At 43.7% G+C, this 21,689-nt stretch overlaps 1 protein-coding gene across 2 annotated transcripts in view; it reads right to left on the bottom strand.

The window, feature by feature from the left end:
- UGCG (UDP-glucose ceramide glucosyltransferase) overlaps nucleotides 1-20,914 on the bottom strand; it is a 28,685-nt gene extending 7,771 nt beyond the window's left edge. The window contains exons 1-3 of one of the 2 annotated variants that reach the window (XM_080574209.1): nucleotides 20,699-20,914; nucleotides 3,926-4,067; nucleotides 653-755 (exon numbers count right to left, since the gene is read on the bottom strand). In XM_080574209.1, coding sequence (XP_080430335.1) covers nucleotides 653-755; nucleotides 3,926-4,067; nucleotides 20,699-20,796 — 343 coding nt within the window. In that variant the 5' untranslated portion in view covers nucleotides 20,797-20,914. Of the gene's footprint in view, nucleotides 1-652; nucleotides 756-3,925; nucleotides 4,068-10,685; nucleotides 10,715-20,698 lie in introns of those variants that run through there. The other variant, XM_080574210.1, reaches the window with a different exon arrangement.
- Between the last annotated feature and the right edge of the window lie 775 nt (nucleotides 20,915-21,689).

Here is a 21,689-nt window from a genome sequence, read left to right as displayed (position 1 = left end):
GACAGTAGAACTAAAAAGCTTGTTACTACATTCTGTAAGGTCAATGTTGTGTGCTACTACTGATCATGATCATTATGCTCTAGGGTAATTTTAGAAAAAAAACAGAACAGGAGCAAAAAAAGTGAGACAACATTTTGCTCCTAACAGATATGATTCAGTTTATTTCATGTCAGAGAAACATTATAGTTCTGTAGTAAAACTTGTATTTAGTTCCAATACACCTTATTCCTTTCCTCTGATATAATCAGAAAGTGAAGAAATAGCCTCACAGTCTCTACGTTGATGAAAAAGGATTATTGTAGCACCTCAAGCTCAAATACACCCACAACATTAAGTAACTTCCTGCATATTTAGTTCAGCACAGAGATAGGATTTGAACCGATGAATTCCAGATTTAGTAGAAAAAAGCTGGGGGGCGAGGAGGGGCTTGCACAAATGCTTCTTCCTACAGTTTGGTTTTGTTTGTTTTTAAAACAAGGTCTCAAATGGTGAATACAAAATTAATTCTATACTCCACTCAAACAGATGACTAAGCTACAGAACCAACACTGGCAGAACAAGACAACTGTTTATTGCAGAATACTATATAAGGAGTTGAAGGCCTAAAAAGATTTTTCAAGCGAGAGTCCCACCCCAGATCTGCAATGCTTACCTATGAACAGCCTAGCATCAACATTTGGGTATTTGCCAAGGAGCTTTTTGCAAACATCAATAGCTGGATCGTCATGATCTTGTACGCAGAGTAGTACTTCATACTAGTAAAAAAGAGAAAAACGGAAGTGTACACAAATGGTTTTTTTACACACACACACAATATCAGTATAGCTGAGGGAATAAAGCTTAATGGCACACCAAACTGAAAAAATACAGAGCACTGCTATAGAATTGAAAAAAACTAACCGGGTTGTTTTACATTTAAATAAGACTTTTTTTAAATGTGCAACCACATGCTTGTGAAAAGAACCCAAGCCCGTGTCCCTATAAGCTGTTGTCATTAAGAACATTCATTTTCCTGTTATTGGAAAAGTTTTTACTGGACACAAAACAAGACATTCTGGTACACACAAAGGGTAATATTTTTTGTTTCACTGCTATTTTTGCTCACATATGAATCTTAAACCTGAGTTTACACTTTATGAAATTACAGTACACAAAATATTTAAAGAAATGATGATACAAGCCATGAAAGCATCAGCTTCCACAGCAGACCAAGCAATCTGTATCTTGCCTTTCTGTCAACATACATTAATTCCCAAAATGCAGTACGTCAGAAATGTGTTGGAATATGATCTTTACCAATAGAGCCTGTAATACTCTGAATGCTTGCATGTCAAAACAAGGAAGACACTTAAAAATGGAATTCACACAGGCTGGGTTCTTTTTATACCCTTAAGAGAACCCCGGATGATATTAACACAAGCTTTATTGTACACCAAACTGCATCTTCCTCTTCTTTACTTTGTAGATGCATAATGTAGATGTAGATGCACAGAAGATAATCCTTTGAGACCAGTAAATGTGTACCTAAGCACATAATAAAGCTCAGGGACATGCATCTTGCCATATATGTATTTTTCTCATCAACAGAAAAACAGTTAGAAAAACTATTAAGTGTTAAAGGAAAAATGTAGCTGTTTCAGCAGTCAATCTACATGCTTATTACATGAACTACAGACACTAGGGTGAAAAAATTGCATTTTAAGAATCACTCAACCTAATGTTTTGAGACAACTTTACAAGCTTTAAAGGAGATATTTGTTTCTGCATTTGCAAGAGATTCCCTAAATGCTCCTTACTTGACATAACCTTCCCCTCTCCCTGGTCAAATGGCTGAAGTATTACAAGAAGTTAATAGTGCTCCATAAAAAGAATGACATTCAGAAAATTTAGATCTCTGATCAAGATACCTAGGGGCCATTTTTACAGACCAAAAATTAAAAATTCAGCTTAAGAACAATATTGTTGTTGAATCGTATTTACAATTTCTGTGCCAAATGAGAAGTTCCAACTACTGATCAAGATGGTTATTTCATTCTCCCTCACACTGTTTTAACACCTACTTGAAGTTTATTTTATGTAATCAAAAATTAACCTGAATCTCAAGAGCTGTCTGAGTTCAGTGACAACCATCTCTGATGTTTCCATTCAGTAAGAAGTAATGTTTTTACAGTATTGGATGAAATAAATGGAATAAATACATTCTTTCAAGAAAAAAAAAAAAGAGATAGAGACAAAAATACAGCAATCAAAAGTTCATTCAGAATGTTGTGGAAACTTAAAGTCATTAAACAGTAAGTGGTAGTTAGTAAGACTTGGTCTAGCACTACAGACTACCAGACAAGCACGTTTATGTCTCAGAGTGCAAGCTTAAAGCCTGTTAGCCGAAAGAGTCAGTAGTATTTGTTTCCTATTATTTTTACCAGCATAAAAAGTTGAATTTAAAAGGTGAAAGACCTGTCTCATTAAGCAGGCAGGTCCTTCCATTATTATAAAATGGTCCTGACATCTTGTACATCATGAAAATTACCAACTGAAGAAATTAGCGCTTTATTGCTGATTCAATTAAATAAGCAAAAGAACAATTATTTTTGCTGGTAACTTGTAAAATTAATCTTCCATCCACAGTTGCAATGACATTTCTATATTCACAGTCTGAAAGAAATTCAACGAGAAAGAACAAAAAGCTTTGACATGCCAACATTTGTACAGAGAAAAATTCTTTTTCACAGTAAATAGTCTTTGTGCGCAGTAACAGATTAAAAAGATACAAGGTATATGACTAAAGCAGAAGAAATACGAAGATGCTTATCTACACAAACATTAGAATCAGGTTCATTTGGATATAACAGGAATGGGGAAATTTCTGCCAAAATTTCAACATGCATAGTAGGTAAAAACAATTGTATTTGTAGTCAAGTGTTCGGATGCTCATTAAAGTCACAGAACATCTTAAGGTCTTGTTGCAACCTTTCTGCATTGTTTGCAACATTAGCATATACGAGCATATATGAGAATGCCTCAAGTGTGCTTTAATTTATTTTGGCTACACTTAACCTTTATTGCGCTTTTCAGTGAGTCAAAGGATTCAAACCTGCATGCCTCAAGCTTTTCAAAGGCCATGGATGTCATTACAAAAGAACAATCCAATTTTTAGTACATTCCAAGTCTTTTGTTGTTTTTTTCTGCTTTCGTTTTTGTTTTGTTTTTTGTTTGTTTGTTTGTTGTTGTGTGTTTTTTTTTAAACCCTACCAGACAGAGCTTTGAACTCACTCCTAAGTAGGATACACAACAAAAACTCACTGTACACCTTACCCACATCTTTGGCCTTCTACACATGAAGGAACAGTATCAGAAATGGTTTTGAGAAAAACTGAGAAAAAAAGTCTTTATATCTCCTGAGTTCAAAATCTTGATATGTAGTAGGAATAGCGTGTTTTCCACACATAGTAGCATAAACCAAGTAGCGAAGGATGCAGCAAGCATTTCTCCTTTATGCTGTACGGTCCTTAAAGCAAGGACAGACTCTGACACTTATCACTTATATTACTTATCACTAATATTGCAAAGTCAAACAGTGTTCAAGAGCAAATGGAAGCTTTTATTAATTATTTATTTTCCAGCAGTGGCTAAGTGGCTTGGAGACTGTGCACCTCAACAGTTTTTTATATAGGACAATCTCAACATTGAGCAATTCTTTGTTATTAATGTCTAGAGTATGTTTTATTCCCAAGTCTTAGTCATGTTTCTTCATAAGCAGCTTTTTTAAGAGCAATAAATATTGTCTGGAACACATAAAACATGTAATTATGCATTAGCTGTGGAAGGAAGAACAACTCACTATACAATCAAGTTGAATAGTTTTAGCACAAACAATTGATATCAGTTTAGAAGGCAGAAGAGGAAAGACTGTAAATATTATACATACTTTGGGATAATCCAGTTCAAAGAAGGTTTCTAAATTGTTGATCAGATTAGGATCCACACCTTTTAACGGCTTGAGAAGTGAAACACCAGGAAGCTTGCTATACGGCTGTTTATCTGTAGCTTTCTTATTTAGGTGAAGACGTCTGTAAGAGAAATAACATACCACCATAAAAAAATGTAAATATGCTAGAGAACTCTATTCAAAATACAGTAAACACCAAGAAATTTGGAAGTTAAAACTGCTAAAAAGCTAGGTTTGGTCAGCATTTTTAGACCTGATGACAGTTGACATGTCAGAGGCAATGTCCAAAGAACTTTAGTGCTGAATAGGTTAAATTCAACCTTGTTCAACTTTTTATATATTTCAGATAAACTTCCAAGCAGTACGCATTTTGAACAGTAAAAGTATCACTTTTTGCAATCTAGACAGGAGATGAGATTTTCCTGCCTTCCTATATAGTATGAAGAATTATTGGTATTACAATGGGATAACCAGAAAAACAACTTACTGTAAACAAAAGAAGAAAAAAAAAGTCATGTTATTTTTCCTATACTAAATCATGCAAAACTTAAATCAAGCTGAAAGCACGGGGGAAAACTGATCAGCAGAATCAACAGTTAAACATGTCCGAGAAAAGTATGGCTATCAACTGTAGTATAAATATCCTAAAAATTAGATACCAGACTTGGTCAGAAGCATGGATAAACTGAGAAAAAATCTAGACTATCACTAATATTTCAGCAATAAATATACAAAGTAAAATTTAAAACCATGCCACAACTCACTATCATGAATGTTTAATTCTACACTCTTGTGTGAATTAATGCAAAATTAAATTCTAAGATCTCAGCGGGCCAGAACACAATAAAATTTTAATGAAGTAAATATGTAATCTAAGTAACAGCAGAAAAAAAGTATTTGCTGAAACTTAACATTTGCAAATTACTACAATATCAATCTTTTCAAAATGAGTTCTAATCTACTGTACGCTGCAGTTTTCTCTAAAAACATGCTTAGTACTCAGACTGAAATAATATTTTATATTAAAAATTTTTACACTTCACAATTCACAAGATGCTGCCTAAAAAAGAGAATAGGGTGGTTGTCCACTGAGTGCAACTCATCCCGGTTAAATGGCAAAACAAGAGGTCATGTTCCTAAGCAGCTTGCTCCTGAAGAATGTGCCTGATCAAGGGAAGTTACTGATCTACTAAGAAGCTCCACTAAGAGATTCCAGTAGTTCTTTATAGTTTTTCCTGAAACAGGACAGCAACATCCTCACGTGTTATTTCATCTGCTTCCACAGCACGCTCCTTTAAACTAGTTTTGCAGCTGGACACCAGAGGCTCAGTGCAGAGAGAACCGCATGGCCCAGAAGACAGAAAGACAAAGATGATGTCCTCACGCTGTCACCAAGTCTGAGCCTGGGCACTGCAGAGGTGAACCAAAATAGTCTTGCAGAACAATTAACAGAGAAGGGACAGTCAGACCGAAATAAGGAAGGTAATAGTTTTACCAGTTCAGAAAGCTACCACAATGATTTTCTTTCCTTAATTTTCACATAAACATAATGCCCTTGTTTGCTGTTAAGTCTGGTATGAAGGGAGAGCAAATAATGCAACTTTGAAAAGGAAGAATAAGAGGTACATAAGGCAAAAAAAACAAAAAAAATCCATTTTAAATGGACTGTATCAATGCACACATAAGCTTTGCATACCAAGGCAAAATCCTTAAGAAATGAAGGGAAGAGAAGAGTGAATGGAGAGAGGTAAGGAGAAGACAAAAAACGAAGAAAGATTTGTGGCAGGACTGTGACGGAGAATAAGCAGCAAGTGACAGAACTGCAGAACCTCGCCAGGCGTCACAGCACAAGCCATGCTGACATGCAGGACCACACGGGTGATTGAATTACATAAAGAAGAGCCTACACGTGCTGCGAGTCAGGGAAGCCCTAGAAAACCTGCAAAGGAGGCATGTGGCGTTACCAGGATCCATCCAGCTACACAACACCACAGACAGGGAATTTTAACAGAGCACAGTTCAGTAGGGTCGCACCGCCTGTAGCTTGCCATCCTACAAGCAAGCCGTCAGATCACCCGCTACTTGTCACGCCACACTGAAGCAGCAGCAGCATTTTACACCGATACGGACTGTTTGTGGGTTGACATAACCTGAACAAGAATGGAAGCGCTGCAGCTGAAAACCTATCATCACCGGAGAAACTGACCAACCATTACGGGAAATAAATTAAAATACTCAGGGCTAGCATTTAACAGGGTAGACAAAATACTAGGACAAATTAGAACAACATTTTCAATGCAGATCTATTCTAAATGAAGCCATGTGCTACAGACCATACACAGTAAGGTTAAGATGAATTAGTAAGTGAAGTAATACTTTTGAGCACAAACTTGTACTTACGGTGGTTTAGTGCTCTCAGACAGGTCTTATGATCACAGTGGTCTGTTACCACAGAGCATGTATAGCAGTAAAAACAATAAAGGAAGGCAGTCCCTTCCAAGTTTGTATCACGTATATCATTCTGCATTGAAATTAACCCAGAGCAGCCACAAAGACACTACTCAGATGTACTTGCTTAACAGATTTTTTCTCTACCCCTGCTTAATGCAGTAAGCTGCAGAAAAGCACTGCTACACCAAGGAATCAGTAACAGCTTTGAACTCCAAAACAGGTGCTGGTAAAGCAATATTTAAGGCACTTTCAGGTCCTGAGTGTGAATGACCAGCAGCCAGGTTACCTGGGCACCTTTCACACTGTCACGTTAAATGCATCAGCCTGTGATCCTTAGGTAACAAAGCTGTGAAATGTATTCTACACTCTGAAGCCAGGAGCGGGTTGGCAAAGAGAAAAGCAGCAGGGTGGACCACTTGGTGGGTAAGGAATTGGACTGACGGTCACACTCAAAGGGTTGTGGTCAAGAGCCCAGCATGGAGATCAGTGACTGGTGGAGTTCCTCAGGGGCCAGTACTGGGACCGATGTTGCATAATGTCTTCGTTGGTGACAGAGGCAGTGAAACTGAGTGCACCCTCAGCAAGCCCGATGATGACAGAGCCGTGTGGCGCAGCCGACACGCAGGAGGGAAGGGCTGCCATCCAGAGGGACCTGGGCAGGCCTGAGGTGGGCCTGTGCGAACCTCATGAGGTTCAGCAGGGCCAAGTGCAAGGTCCTGCACCTGGGCTGGGGCAATCCCAAGCACAAACGCAGGCTGGGAGGAGAATGGATTGAGAGCAGCCCTGAGGAGAAGGGCCTGTGGTTGTCAGTGGATGAGAAGCTCACATTGCTGGCTCATGTTGTGCTTGCAGCCCAGAAAGCCAACCGTGTCCTGGGCCGCATCAAAAGCAGCATGGCCAGCAGGATGAGGGAGGTGATTGTCCCCCTTTACGCAGCTCTCATGAGACCCCACCTGGAGCCTGCGTTCAGCTGTGGGGCCCCAGTACAAGAAAGACACAAGAGTATTAAAATGAGTCCAGAGGAGGGCCACGAGGATGATCAGAGGGCTGGAGCACCTCTCCTGCGGAGACAAGCTGAGGGAGTCAGGGGTGTTCAGCCTGGAGAAGAGGTGTTCCAGGCCAGGCTGGATGGGGCTTTGGGCAGTCCGGTGTGGTGGGAGGTGTCCCTGCCCATGGCAGGGGGGTGGAATTAGATGGGCTTTGAGGTCCCTTCCAACCCAAATCAGCCTGCGGTTCTGTGATTCTATCCTATATTATCCAAGGAACATCTGCAAAACTTGGAGAAACTTAGCTCCTTCACATGACAATTAACCCACAGAAGCAACAGTAATCCAGATTTTTTTTCTCTCAGAGGTACAACAGCTTTGAAAGGCAAAATCCAGGCTACTGAGTTATCACTGCGCAGCCCACTACATGATGAATCCTTGCTAACCTGTATCAAGCCAAACCAAACCTTTTCTCCCACCCGCTTAAGGCAAGGAGAATACTCTAGCAAATGCAAAAGGCTTGCTAGCATGGACTGCTGGGTCTCTATGGCTATTAAAAGCAGTTAAAAAAAAAAAAAAAAAATTCTTTATTCATTTATTTCAGCCTTCCCTCCGCAGCTACTTTATTTTAACAATTCACGCATTTGGTGCAAAAACATCATTCTTCGCCACAGACTGGCAGCAGATCCTGCAATGCTACAAGCCAGCACTAACAAGGCCTGGGAAGGGCTGGAGACATCCCTTGGAGGCTGTGGTTGCACAGGCAGTTGAGATAGCCTAACAGATCATTACTTTTGGAAGAGGCTGCTTTCCCTGCTTGTAATTCTGAATTCACACAAACAAACACACCCTCTGGTCAGTTTCCATCTTAGTCAGCTGAATCATTTCACACAGGGATTTGTGGAGAGCAGGATCTGCTATGGAATACCAGATCCAGGATGAGAGCATGAGAAATAAAAGGGAGATGGTTCCTCTTCTTTTGGAAGCAGAAAGGTAAAAAACAGGAGTTTGCCATATTTAAGAACATGGGCATACATACTACACTTGGAGGTCTAAAACTGTTCTTTTTTAGGGTCCTCCCTCGACTGCAGAAGGATTTGAAAACTGCAAAACAGATCCGTAAGCAGAAAACATCACCTGTGGCCACTCCCAACAAGCAAACAGAATTCTTCTTTAAGCAAGAACTGAACACCTGGATCTTTTTCCAACCTTATTCCCCTAGACTGCAGTTTCATAAAATAGCTGAACCAGTTTAGGTGCAGGCTACTGCTTAGAAGGCACTCCCTCTCTCCTCATTTTCCCTCTTTTTCTGGGACGTGCTGAGCTTCTCATGGTGGTTCTGACACTTGTCTGATCCCACAGTGACCCAGCTGAGGTACTTAAACCACCACGAAACTGTTATTCCATTCATAATGTCAGCATTCTGTCAATGTAATTTAGCAAGCATACACTGTGAAAGGATGGGCAAGATGATCATGCAGCTTCACTAACAGCAAAGAGAAGGTTCCCCTGGCGTTCCTTCTCTCCCTTGCTTCTGTCAACGCCAGCCAAACGAGACATTGCGCCAGTACTGATGCCCGTGCAACCCTGCTGTGAGCTGCTTCGACTCACTTCAACAGAAAATTAAACCTGAAGTGGGAGGGGAAGAAAAAAAAAACACTGTTTTCTGCCAAATTAATGTTGGACTGCCTTAGGGAATGGCACAATAAGCTCCAGAGCGTGTTTGGAAAGGCGGCTGTGAACACGCTGCCAGGATTGCAGGAGAAGAGGAGGAATATGGTCTCCTTTCTCCCCTGGCTTCAGCAGGCTTCCACAAGGGCTGAGGTGCCCATGGAGGGCTATGTAGTGCCTCAGGGCCAGAACAGGACCCATGCCACCAGGAGCACAACCTCTTCTCTGGAAGCATGTGCAGGGATGAGGGTCAGTCCCCTGAAAACTCCTCCACAGCTGGCTGTCACAGAAGTTGTCCTTCACAGCATCCCTTCCCTTGCAGCTTGCTCCCTGTCCTTACTCGCCCACCAGAAAGGGCTAACCAGTATCAGCTGCCAGGAGAAAATGTCTCTGCCACTCACAAGCCACACACAGGGCACGCCACTCTTCTTCCTCGCGTGGCTGAAAGGAAGAGACTTGGCCTCAGAGAAGTGAGGTGGTGGCAGCTCGCACACCCCTGCCTGGTGGGGACCAGCCCCTCACCGAGGGGACACGGAGTCATCTCCCGGCCTCACATCCCAGGCAGAGGGCACAGGGCCACACGGCCAGCCAGCCCACACACGCACTGGTCCCAGCTACACAAGTGCCCAGCAAGAGGAAGGTGCAGAAACGCGCTGCCGGGAAGAGGGGGAACAAGACTTCCAAGAGGAAACCCCAACGTCATGTTTGGTGTGACTGTTACTGTAATAAAATGCACGTCACCCAGCCGTGACAGAGTGCTCGGAGATGGGAGAAGTCCCTTAGGAAAAAGTACACTGAAATCGTGATGGGGAGGTGCAGTGAAGAGAAACGGTGTAAAAAACTTGAAACAAGCTCCAAAGCAGTGAGAGTGAAAACGCTTTCCACACACACTCACGAAAAACGTAGAAGAACGGAATGAGGTATAACCTGGGCTGTGATAATTACACTTTTTCAGGAGGTAAATGCTTTCAGAACACAAACATTAATTTGCTCTTCCTGTTCTGGGAATCAGGAGCTCAATTAGCAGGCAGCGAAGACAAGTATAACCATACAATGCAAAACAATAAAAATCTTATCTAGCACAATTTAACATTTTTAACTTCAAGCCCTCAAACACAGCTGAAACTGCCTGAGAAGCACTTTCTGAACAGCTTTAACATGTTATCACAAAAGTCACATTTAGCACAGGCAATCCATAAGGTGGTGCAGTCTTTTCAAAGGTGGGGTCTTGGATTTTTATTTATTTTTTAACTTCATGTTTGAAAAAAGCTGAAGCAGAAAAAAAAAAAAAAAAACAACTTATCTTTTGGAAATAAGTAAGAGCAAACACTCTAGATCTCAACTGAAAACCTCTAGCAAACACCCCCTTTTTTAATCTAGAATTTCCTTCCCTACTCCCCTCTCTTATCCCCACGCCCACAAGATAAAAGGGAAACAATCAGGCTCCCATACAATAGGTTGCAGTTAAACATAAAGGGAACCCTTTTACCATCCAAATCCTAGGTCGTGCACAATTTGCCGAGCTGAACCAACGACATGTGCTTAACAAAAGCTCCGCGCATTGTCTACACCACAGCCATTACTGGATCATAGCAAGCACTAAAACGAACACAGCTCTCCTAGAAGCCTACCTGCAGGCTGCCATCAAAATAGCAACTCATGCCCTGTTTCTGCTTTCCCACACCCTCAGCCGACCGGTGGTTATAAAGCAGTCAGGGCCACAGGATAAATTGGATCAGCCGGCTGATCAAACTGAGAACTATCCCACAGAAAGAGCTCGTTGCTGATCTGAGTCACCCTGTAGCCACATGCTCGCTAAAGGCAGATTAGAATGGCAGAAATGTTTAGAAAGGTGTAGGGGTAGGAGTGGATTTAGATTACCCCTTTGGGCGGCAAATTAAGAGCCAGCGAGGCACAGAAATAGAAGCGCTTTTTGATGCAGACTCCTTGCAACAAGCGATAGGCAGCTTCAGAGAACTGCATCCCGTGTTTTATTTATGAGGGCACCTCCAGTGGATGGCAACAGCTCTGGGCCAGGTGAACCACTCACAGCAGTAAGGGCTTAGCACAGAACCGAGTCCCCAAAGCACAGTATGAAAATTTTAAACAAAGCTTTACAAGATTTGCACTGTGAGATAATTCAGTTCGCTTTTCTGACTTATTTTGCAATTCTGTAGGGAGAAAATAGCTCATCACTATTAATTTCATAAGGGACAAGTTTAAATGACAACATCGTTTTCTAAACATTAAATAATGTGCTTCCTACAGACACGTTGCTCCTTACTGCTCCTGTTGTGCCACTCAGCATCATTTTCCATTTTCTTCTCCCCAAAAGCTTCCAAAACAGTTAAATGCAAGTAACAGAATTGTAGTAATGACTGACCAGAGAAGGCACGAACAAATCAAAGACATATTGCGTCAATACTTTTTTCCTTATTTTAGTGGTTGACAGTCCCTTTTTTTTAATTAACTCATTTGCAAATGTTTCCAAAGTACAAAATAGAAGCAGAAACCTCACCCAAACACCAATGTACTCAAGTCTGAACACACGGTCCCAGTCCCTCCTTGTATCAACTAAGATAATAAAAAAGCTACACACCTTGTCTGGCCTACAGGGCTGTCAGTGCTCTCTCTGCAAGTGTCTTAAGGGACCTTTAAGACTTTCCAATAAAGAAAGCAATTATGAAAACCTTCCAAAGAAAACATTAGAGTAATTTCTATACTCAACACAATATTAAAGGCTTCAGAAAAGTAATCCCCCCACTCCCTCAGCAGATGGGAACCAGAAAAACTATCTTGGTAAGTTTCATCTGTCTTCTGCACAAAAAAAGCCACAAAAATATACACACAACACTTTGGTCACAGACCCTCAAAAAAAAAAAAATTCTTTCCTTCACTGCTACATGATCTACGTAAAACAATCTGCCTGGAAATGCTGTTGTGAAACCTATGCATTTCACCTCCCCTTTAAAAATGTTTGAAAGGGGACATGGAGCGTCTTAATTTTGAAACACCTCACTAGTATTTCAAAAGGTTGGTGGGTACAGCCCTCGCCGCAGCATCTCAGCCACTGGCTGTACCACCTTGTTCTGTGGAGTCAGGCAAGCGAAAAGCCAGCAAAAGACTCCTGCAGCCTGAAAATCCTGTCTGCTTCCTCCACTCCCCCAGCCCAACACGTGTCTGCGAGGATGAACACGGGAAGAAGAATTTTTCACTTCACCATGCGTGCTCTCATGAAGGAGACAAGTCTGAAAGCTTTCTGCTTTACCTCTGAGTCTTACTCCAGCAAAGTCTGCAAGAAAAACATGTTTAGGATTAAAAAAATTATTTTGGCAGAAAGCGCTTAAGACACCTCCTCAAAAATAGCCCTGCATATTGACTAAAATCTAATTCTCAGCATCTTGATTTTGCTTCAAGCAAGGTATGCATACGGCCAGAGAAATATTTCTTCAAAATGAAGGATAGCATGCTGTCATTATCGAACCATAGCAACAATCATCTGAGAATTCATTATTATACAGACAGAATGAAACAACACCCCAGAACAAGCACTTAAAAATAGGATACTTGCAAACATGAAAATTGGTGTTTCTTTACCTAAACAGGTTCCTTCTCCACGGACTATGCTGCTGACACAGAGCTGAGAAGCCTTACCAAGGGGTTAAAAAAAAAACAACAAACTAACAAAACGAACAGACTTTGGTTTTCAAAGAGGTATTTCTGAAGAGGGGAACAATTAATGGTCTGAAATAGACCAAACCAACTACCAGCATCAACTGGCAGCAGAGATGTGTTGTTAGTTATCTGGCCATTTTAATTAATATAAAAAAAAAAAAAAGGTTATTCCATTGGAGCACCTGTGAAGTCAAACTGCTTCAAGAAATACAGTTTCAAAGCAATAAAGTTACAAGCAGCACTGCCAAGACAGTCTAAGCCTTTTTCTTAGTACAATACTTCACTGCGGCTTTCTGCATTTGTCTACGCTTGTAAACGTGTTTTACCTTACTTGCCCAGAAGACAACATAAGACTTGTTTTATGCATGCTACAACCTCAGTAATTTGACTCAAGGTATGAATTAGCTCAAGCCAAGAACGAGAAGGTATAATCTAGCCTCGATCTTTATCAACTATAAGTAACGTATTTAAGAAAATGCAAACTATTCACCTTGCAATAACCAAAAATTAAAGGCTTTTTTGATCTACTGCAAAATATTTAAAGTACATTAATTATTTTTCTAAACCATAGTCTTCAGTAAAATGCAAGACCAATGTTAGGTGTATCAAAATCACAAAACTTCTTTCAGTTATGAGAAAAAAATTACAATCCCAGTGAATTTGACTACTTTTAACATGACTTTTTTTGACTTCAGGAGTGCTCTAGCAAACCAGAAATACTAGTTACATACTTTGCATGCCACACAGGAGTTCTGACAAATTCCACAAATTCACTCTTAAAGTCACTTGTCATTGCCATCTACCACCTTCTACCTACACAACTCTACACACCCTGCTTAATCAAGTTACATCTTTATGGCAAACTTTGGTTTACATACAGCCTCAGCTTCTTTCCACTTTTTTGAAATCTTGATAACCTTATGGTAGCCAGCACGCAGAATACATTCTTCCTCATCCCACTGCTCAGCTTCTTCCTCTGCAGCTGGCACGAAAGGCTGGATGCTTCTTTGCCTCAAAGACCTCCACTTACACCGGTAACACAATCCATTTCGCTTCCTTTAACCTAGTTTTATGCCTTACACACTCCAAGTCTTGCAGCCTTCCATCTTTCCTTTCCACACTAACCATTCACCAAGCAGACGTGGTTGGCTCTAACAGCGCACTTGTCACATTTATTGCACCACCACCGCTCCTCTTTCTCAACACATTGAGGATATCATCCACAGGTTTGCCACAATTGCTCTCCTTAAAGCCTACCCTAGACAGTCTTTAATTTTAGCTTTGGATTCTACCAAACCACTCACGTTAAGAGCCTCCAATATTACACTGCCTCCTCAAATTTTATTACCTGTACCTTATCCTCCTGACTCAAAACATTAAAAAAAAAAAAGGAAAGAAAACACAGCTTTCTAACTGCCTACAACATCATGGCTTTTCTCCTACATTGTTACTGCTCTCAGATTTCTGGTTCTGCGCTGGTTTGTGTTCCTTCCTTTTAGTCTGGAACCACTCACTCAACCACAACTTTATTATACATAACGCAAAAATTAACTCCTGCCTTCTCCAGGTCTGTCTTTCCCTACAGATTATCTAAAATTAAGCCTGGTGACCACGCAGCATCTGGTAAATTTAAAGTTGTTTAAAATTGGCAACATGTACAACTTCCGTCCTCCACACTACCTCCATCCCAGTCAGTCCGTAGGTAATAGGAACCAGTAACACAGCCCGGAAAGCTGCTGGCTTTCTGTGCTGCCACAGGTAACGCTGCTGCTTCAGGGGCCATGTGTTGTCCACCAGCACCCCCAGGTCCTTCTCTGCAGAGCTGCTTCCCGGACAGCCGGCCCCCAGCCAGTGCTGATGCATGGAGCTATTCCTTGCCATGTGCCTCGACGGAGCTTCTTGAGGTTCCTCTGGGTCCATTTCTCCAGCCTGCCCAGGTCCCTCTGAATGGCGGCACGACCCCCTGCTGTTTGCTGATATCTCCCATCGTCCGTGTCTTTAAATGTTGGTTTTCCTGTTCCTCATGAGCAGTTCTGCTTTACTTCACATCTTGGCATTGCTGTCCCTCAGATTCCCCTCTCCTGCAATGCTGTCATTCCCTCGCCAGGTAAAAGCCACCCAACAAGCTGTAAGGACGCAGCACTTGCAGCAAGTACCTTAAGGTTGCTGCAGAAAGCAGGGTCCAACCTCCATGCACAGGTTAGGGGAGAGGGTTGTGCGGAGAGAGTAGGAAGATAAAAGTGTCACCCAAGATCAAACAGAAGTTTCAGGTAACTGTTCAACTTCTCCGAGTTCTCTAGTGTCCCTCTTTGTGGTCAAACACGCAAGTTCTGTTTTTGCTTGCTTTCAACCCTCTGCATTTTTGCAGAAAGATTACTAATGGAGATCATGAGCTTGCTCCATTCTCTGTTCCACACAGACGAGACCACAGATGACAATCTACTATTAAAGTTACCAATGTTTTAGATCAGGTTTGTTTGTCATCAGCTACGTAACTGGAAAAACTATTCACCTGCATGGAAAATTTCAGCCTAAATGGTTCAAGTTCAATAAAGACTCATCTGAGTAACGAAGAAAAACAAACCCAAGAACAGACAGAGCATTCTGCATGTGCTAGAAATCTTCCAGCCATTTCCTGGAGGAGCTCCAGCACACATTTCTCAGTTTTCTGTTTGATTACCAACAAGAGGGAAGGGTACCTCTCATCTCAGAAACAGGTATTTGCATTATCTCTAGGAAAGTTTATCCAAATGTTAGCTCGCTTATGCCTGGCAGTACTTGATAGCACGCCTCCTCCCCTCGATGCTTCTGTCTGAGGACTGCCTCTGAAGCAGTGCCACAAACCCAAAAAAAACGCAGCCCTGTCACAGCAAAGGGAATTACTACTGCTCATCCATCTCCTTTGGTCAATCTGTTGCCAGACACTGACAGTGGAAAAACCAAGACAGCCCAAAGGAAGGAGCCCCGTGCCAACAAGCAAAAAGGTCAGAAGGACAAGAGCAAGGATGTCAGCGCAGAGCAGGGTAGGACTGGACACAAATCATCGACTGAGCAGCAAGGGAGGGACAAACAGAAACACAGGGGGACAAGACAATAAGGTATGGACAACAGAATTGTTGTTTTAAGAAGGAAAGGTCACAGATGCTCTACAGTAACATATTATTAACCCAAAGATCAACATGACTTCATAAAAAGCAGAAATCAAACACCAGCTCTGCTGGGGGAGAAGGGAGCTGGTGTTTGTTTAGAAGAAAACTTGATTTTTCTGTATCTTTGTAAACTGAACTTCATCCTTAGATGCACACGATTCACACTAGGGGTATTAGATATGTTTTTAGTTAGCTTTAGGAGTTTTACTACATTTATGTTTCTGGAAGTCTTGGGTTTCACTCAGACAAGGCATAGTGTGCCTAATTATACCTAAATACTGCATGAATGCAGAATTTGTTTTTTATCATTGAATACTGTTTAACATACAGACATTTTAATTATAATTAAAAGCTAAAAACAGGTAATGCAGTTATCAATTAAATGATATGGCAGTATCTTTCCCACTCATACCTGGAGAACCAGCACAATGAACAACTTGTGTGCGAACTGACTATGGATCCCTTGTTAAAAAAAAGAAACTAATTTAAATGAGGTGCTGTAATTAGAATTGCTGCTGACAGCAGATACAAAAACATTGGAGACTCAGGGCTGGAACACGACTCCATGAGTCCAATTTTGTGGACCAGGAAAACAAAGCAGGAAGTTGGAAGCAGGTTAAGAGATTTTGTGAACTCGCACTGGCAGAGTTCAATGCAGTTCACCAGAGACAAAACATCTTAGAAGATGTCCTATCCTCTCTTTGGTCCCCAAAATACATTAGCAACACACCTCTGTGTGGCATACAAGTTGAAACAATCAAGTCAAGTTATTCAGGGAACTATAGAACATAAGCTTTCTTTCGTTTCTAGACTAAAGCCGGAAGATATAGTAGGGAAACAGATCAGGTTATGCTTAAGTAAGGCTTTTTCTTGCTTCTGCAGACTTTGTTTGCCAGTCTTATTTTAGAAGCGACACAAAGTTCAGAAAACTATCATTATTAAGCTAGAACCATCTATTTTGAAATACTGTCAAAGCAGCAAACCCGCTGCCACAGAATTTGCCAGTCAGTTATTCAGAAATACAAGATCTGTTAGAGTGCCATAAACCCTGAGAAAGCAGCTTTAGTTGTTTTTATTTTTTTCCCCATGATTTAAGACAATTTCTGTTCCACTGTTTGAACGTCTTCAGAATGGTAGTGAGGCATCATTAATTTAACATTGATATTTTAGCAGCCTTGAAATAAATTAAGATTTACTCCTCGGTCTCCTGAATGACACTTCAGGCGATATTGTAAGATCCTTTTTCCTTATTGCACATCACATGCGTTCCTTCCATTTCAGACATAGCTATAGGTTTGGTTTTAGTTCTGAAAGTCTGTTTTAGCTGTCCACACAGCTTCAGAAGGTTTCAGAATTGGTATACCCAGTAACCTCCAGCACTGAACTCCCACTGGATCAGTCAGTGTCTCCACCCCGATTCAAGTAGCTATACGCATGCAAGGGTCTTGCCCAAGGACCCAAGCTGGGCATGAAGGATATAATCTCAAACAGGTCAGTCATCACTGCCTTATTACACAGAGCAAATACATGCAAACTGCCCTTTACCTAATTACTAGCAATAAAAAACTGCCATTTGGCCTGTGTTCATTTCATTTACTCCACTGCGTCAGTGCTACACAGAGAGCACCCAGCGTATACTGGTTTCATAATCACATACTTGAAACAATTTACCAATATCACCTTTTGACTTAATAGTGGGGCTGTCTGAATTTCACTGCTCCAGCCCACCTGCTTATTTCGAAGGAACACGAAATCCACCAAACCTACTGCACTTTTTATAAATCAAACCCATTCACAACGGGGAAAGGTGGTAGGGGAAAAAGCTGTCAAGAACCAAACTGACAGTTGTACATGATTCGTACCCCATGCAGCAAGTGCTTTCATGGGAGAACAGACAGTGGATGTTCTTCCTCCAACCAAAATCTTGTATATCACCCTAGATATCCAAAACCTACATCTTTTTAAAGCAACTGCAATGCAAACCAGCACCACTGAAATGCTGTTATGACCTTAACCTTGGCAACTGCTGCAAGCAATTAAAAACAAGAAAAGATTACTTTCTTAACAGATGTATAATCACATTTATCTAATTAATTCACACATCTTCTTAGTATGTTTCCTTTTAAATCAAGCATCTAAAATGCTGAAGGGGAACCACAGCATGAGGATTGCCTTGGCCACAAAAGCTCTGCTGAGTAGTTTTAACATTATCAGTCCAGTAGCACAGATCAGCCCTTCCAACCCACCAGCCCAGCACCGCTGGACGCAGTACAGGCTGAGAACACGCAGTCCCTACCCCTATCACTTCAACAAGTGTTAAACCAACAACATCATCCACGCAAAGAGAAAATGGGAAGAGTAATTACTTTTATCTTCCTTCCTCACTTTCTGTAGTGGGTACAGTTTAATTAGTTTTCCGTGGTAAACATGAGATAATTCTGCTCCTATGCTACATCCTCTCCCTGGGATCGAGAGGAGTTTCCACGCGTAAGCAAAGACCCTTGACACCTCAGAGATATAGGGAGAGGTGCAGCGTGCTGTACCCACTCTCCAGGACAAAACAGCCTCCACACGATGAGAGGCATTAGTAACGGCATGTGGCCACCAGAGCTTTCAGGCCACAGCACCAATGGCATACACCTTTTTGGGGTCCCTTCCTTGTAAGAATACAGCAGCAGCCGTATCCATGCCCACTGCTCCAGCTTCCCAGCACCGCCTGCTGTACGCACCCAGCATTTCTTTAATTTCACCTCCAGTGAAGGGCAGCTGAGTGGTCACACTGGGTGCAGCGGTCCCGTTTCCATATAGCTGAGGCCCTCCACCACAGCTTGCCGTCTGGTCACTTCAGCTACCAGCTGCTCAGCTCTGGGCAAGGGACACCCTCCTGCATTAAAGAGCCCAGCTGCTGGCCTTTCTCCAGCAGAGACAGCCAGATCTGTGGGGCCAGTCCCTGAGGAGCCCTGCTGGAAGCACGCCTTTCTCCAGGGGTGTCACAGCCCGGGGCAATCGCCCACCCAGCTGGCGAGTTCCCAACCTGTTATCGCCTTGTGCACCAAGCAGGGGTGGCACACGCAGGCAACAGGAACACCACAAATTCCCAGTAACAAAACCCAGAGCTCTGCCCAAGTTTCACAGCCATGGCACTTACTCTAGCCACTGCCCGTGTTCTCCACCAGCTACTGGAAGAGGCAAAGCAGCCTCAGCTTGGGGAATTCAACTCACTTTGAGTTATTGCCAGTTAACGGAAAATTAATCGTTGTTTTGGGTGTTGAGGAAAGAAAGCAGACCATCAAACTTCCAGAGAGGCGCCTTTTTTTTCCCCTTACCCAAACTCAGCTTCAGGCAAAGACCTTTCCTCCCCACCTGGGCTCCTTGTGCTTCCCAGCACCTTACGCTCAGTCCCTCCTGACCCACTCAGCCAGGCAATACAGGAGGCCATGGTCAGTGCATAGTCACCTTCTGCCACGCCTCGCTTCTTGTTCATTTTCCTCCTTAACTCTTAACTGTTCCCTTCTCCAGCAGGTGCACCTGCTCTGCTGTGACTCACCCACAGGTTGCACTCCCTCTGGCAGCATCCCTGCCCCACCGTGGGTTTTGCAGGGGCTGCAGTCCCTCGGGTGTCCCCTGCCCACCCTGCTCTGGTGTCACCCTCCCATGCCTACCACTGCCCACCCCGGCCATCCCTTCGCGCCTGGGTCCTGTGGCGAGGGCTGCCAGTAACATCCCCCTTCTGTACAGTCCCCTGGCTCCCCTCTCGCCACAAACCTCCTGTTTATCTTCTTGCATGTCTTCTCCCATGTCTCCGTGTGGGTCTCCTGCCCCTCGCAGCTGCCACTCTTCCTTTATTATTTATGGGCAGCGGCAGCACCGCCACACGCTCTCACACGAGAGGCTGAAGTTTTGGCATGCAAGGGGCTGTTTTGATCTGGCCCAGAGCTGTCCAGAATCAGCTGTGCCTATGGCAGTTCAGTTCGCTGCCTGTTCCCACACAGGGCACCCCTGCAGCTCACCAGTACCAAAATACTGTCACCTCTACCCAAAACAAACCAGACAGCTAGCCTTTGAGAAAGGAGATAATTCATCTGCATAAGACCTAAATGCAGCTGAGCTACAATATGGAAAAATTAGTAGAGATTTTAAGTCATTTTGCGTGGAAAAAAGAGCACGGCAACCATGACCAAGGACAGCAGAAACAAACCTCCAGCATCCATGAGCGTAAGAGGAGCTTTGTCTTCAGCGAAGGCAGGGGTTCGTCAGGGATACCTACCACACGCGGGGAGCAGCGAGAAAGGAAGCCAGCCGAGCACAAACAGAACAAATTTAGATATTCTCTAATGCCTGCGGTGATGCAACAGCGGCCTTTCATTTCAGGGAGAGGCAGAAGCGAGGTCTTTCAGGGGGAGAGGCGCCTTCCCAGCCCCTTCCCATATGGAGGATCGCTCTGTCAAGCTGACAGGGCTGAATAAATCTGCTTTGTTTGCCAGCCCCCGGGCACCCCGCGACTCACCGGCCGGGGGACCTGCGCATACCCACACACCGCCATCATTCATCAAACCACCACTTTACCAAAATAAATTAATAAATTTAAAAACGGGAGGAGGGGGCCTCCCCACGCCGTACCCCCCGCCCCCCCCCCCCGAGAGTCAGGCGGCGGCGCAAGGTCGCCGGGCCTCAACACCGACGATTTTTTTTTTTTTAATATTATTATTTTTATAATTTTTCCAGCCCGAAGAGGGGTGTGGGGATCTGAGGGCTGAGCTGCGGGCTGAGCTCCGGGCCCGTCCCGTCCCCCCCCCCCGCCCCCCGCGCCCCTCGCTTACGTGTAGATGATGGACATGAAGTGCATGAGCCAGAGCACGACAAACAGGACGAGCCCGAAGATGGCGAGTCCCTCCAGGGCCAGAGCCAGCACCGCCATCCCCGCCAGCCGCGGCTGCGCCTCTGCCGTGCCGGCTGCTCCCCGTCCCCCCGCCGGCCCGGCGGCCTCCGCTCCGCGCACCGAGGAGGAGCCACCGCCGGCCCGCCCCGTCCCCGTCCCCCCTCCTCCTGCCACCGCCTTTCTGTCAGGCGCACGCCCGGCCCGCCGGGGTGGGGCGGGCGGTTATGGCCGGTACCGCGCCGCGGAGGGGCCTTGGGGCCACCCGGCCATGGCGACGGGGCTGAGGGGGGTGTCGGACCCGCGGTGTGGGGCGGGACGTGGCGGGACCCAGCTTGTGTGTGTGTGTGTTCGTTCCGCAGCTCCCCGCTGGGTGTGCGGGTGGAGGAGTGCTCGTAAATTCTCCGTAAGAACTCGGTCGTTGCTATTACAAGAGCGTGGTCACCAAAATGCACCTCAAAACTGCACAAAAATCAGGCTTCGGAGTAACTCAGTATCAAGGACTCAGGGTGTAGGGATTGAAAGCCACGGCCTCAAGTTGTGCCAGGCTGGACATTTGGAGAAATTTCTCCTCAGAAAGAGCGGTCAGGGATTGGGATGGGTTGCCCAGGGAGGTGGAATCCCCATCCTTGAGGGTTCAAGGAAAGGTTGGACGTGGTGCTTAGGGACATGGTTTAGTGGGTGACTTTGGTGGTAGGGGGATGGTTGGACCAGGTGATCTTGGAGGTCTTCTCCAGCCTTAATGATTCTATGATACTATCCACAAAGCTCACATGCTGCAGCAGAAAATGACTGATTTAAACTGAAAGCACAGCTTAAAACTGAAATGGGAGTCGGACAAATCTCTGGTAGGAACAGGCGAGGAACTGGTGTGCCTCAGAGCCAATGCTACACGGGTAGTCTGTTAGCTCCTGCTCAACAGCACTTATCATGTT

Source organism: Anser brachyrhynchus, assembly GCF_964034855.1.
Source record: "Anser brachyrhynchus genome assembly, chromosome: Z".
Lineage (NCBI taxonomy): Eukaryota > Metazoa > Chordata > Aves > Anseriformes > Anatidae > Anser > Anser brachyrhynchus.
The sequence above is the reverse complement of the archived record's forward strand: the minus strand, read 5'-3'. Positions and strand labels throughout refer to the sequence as shown.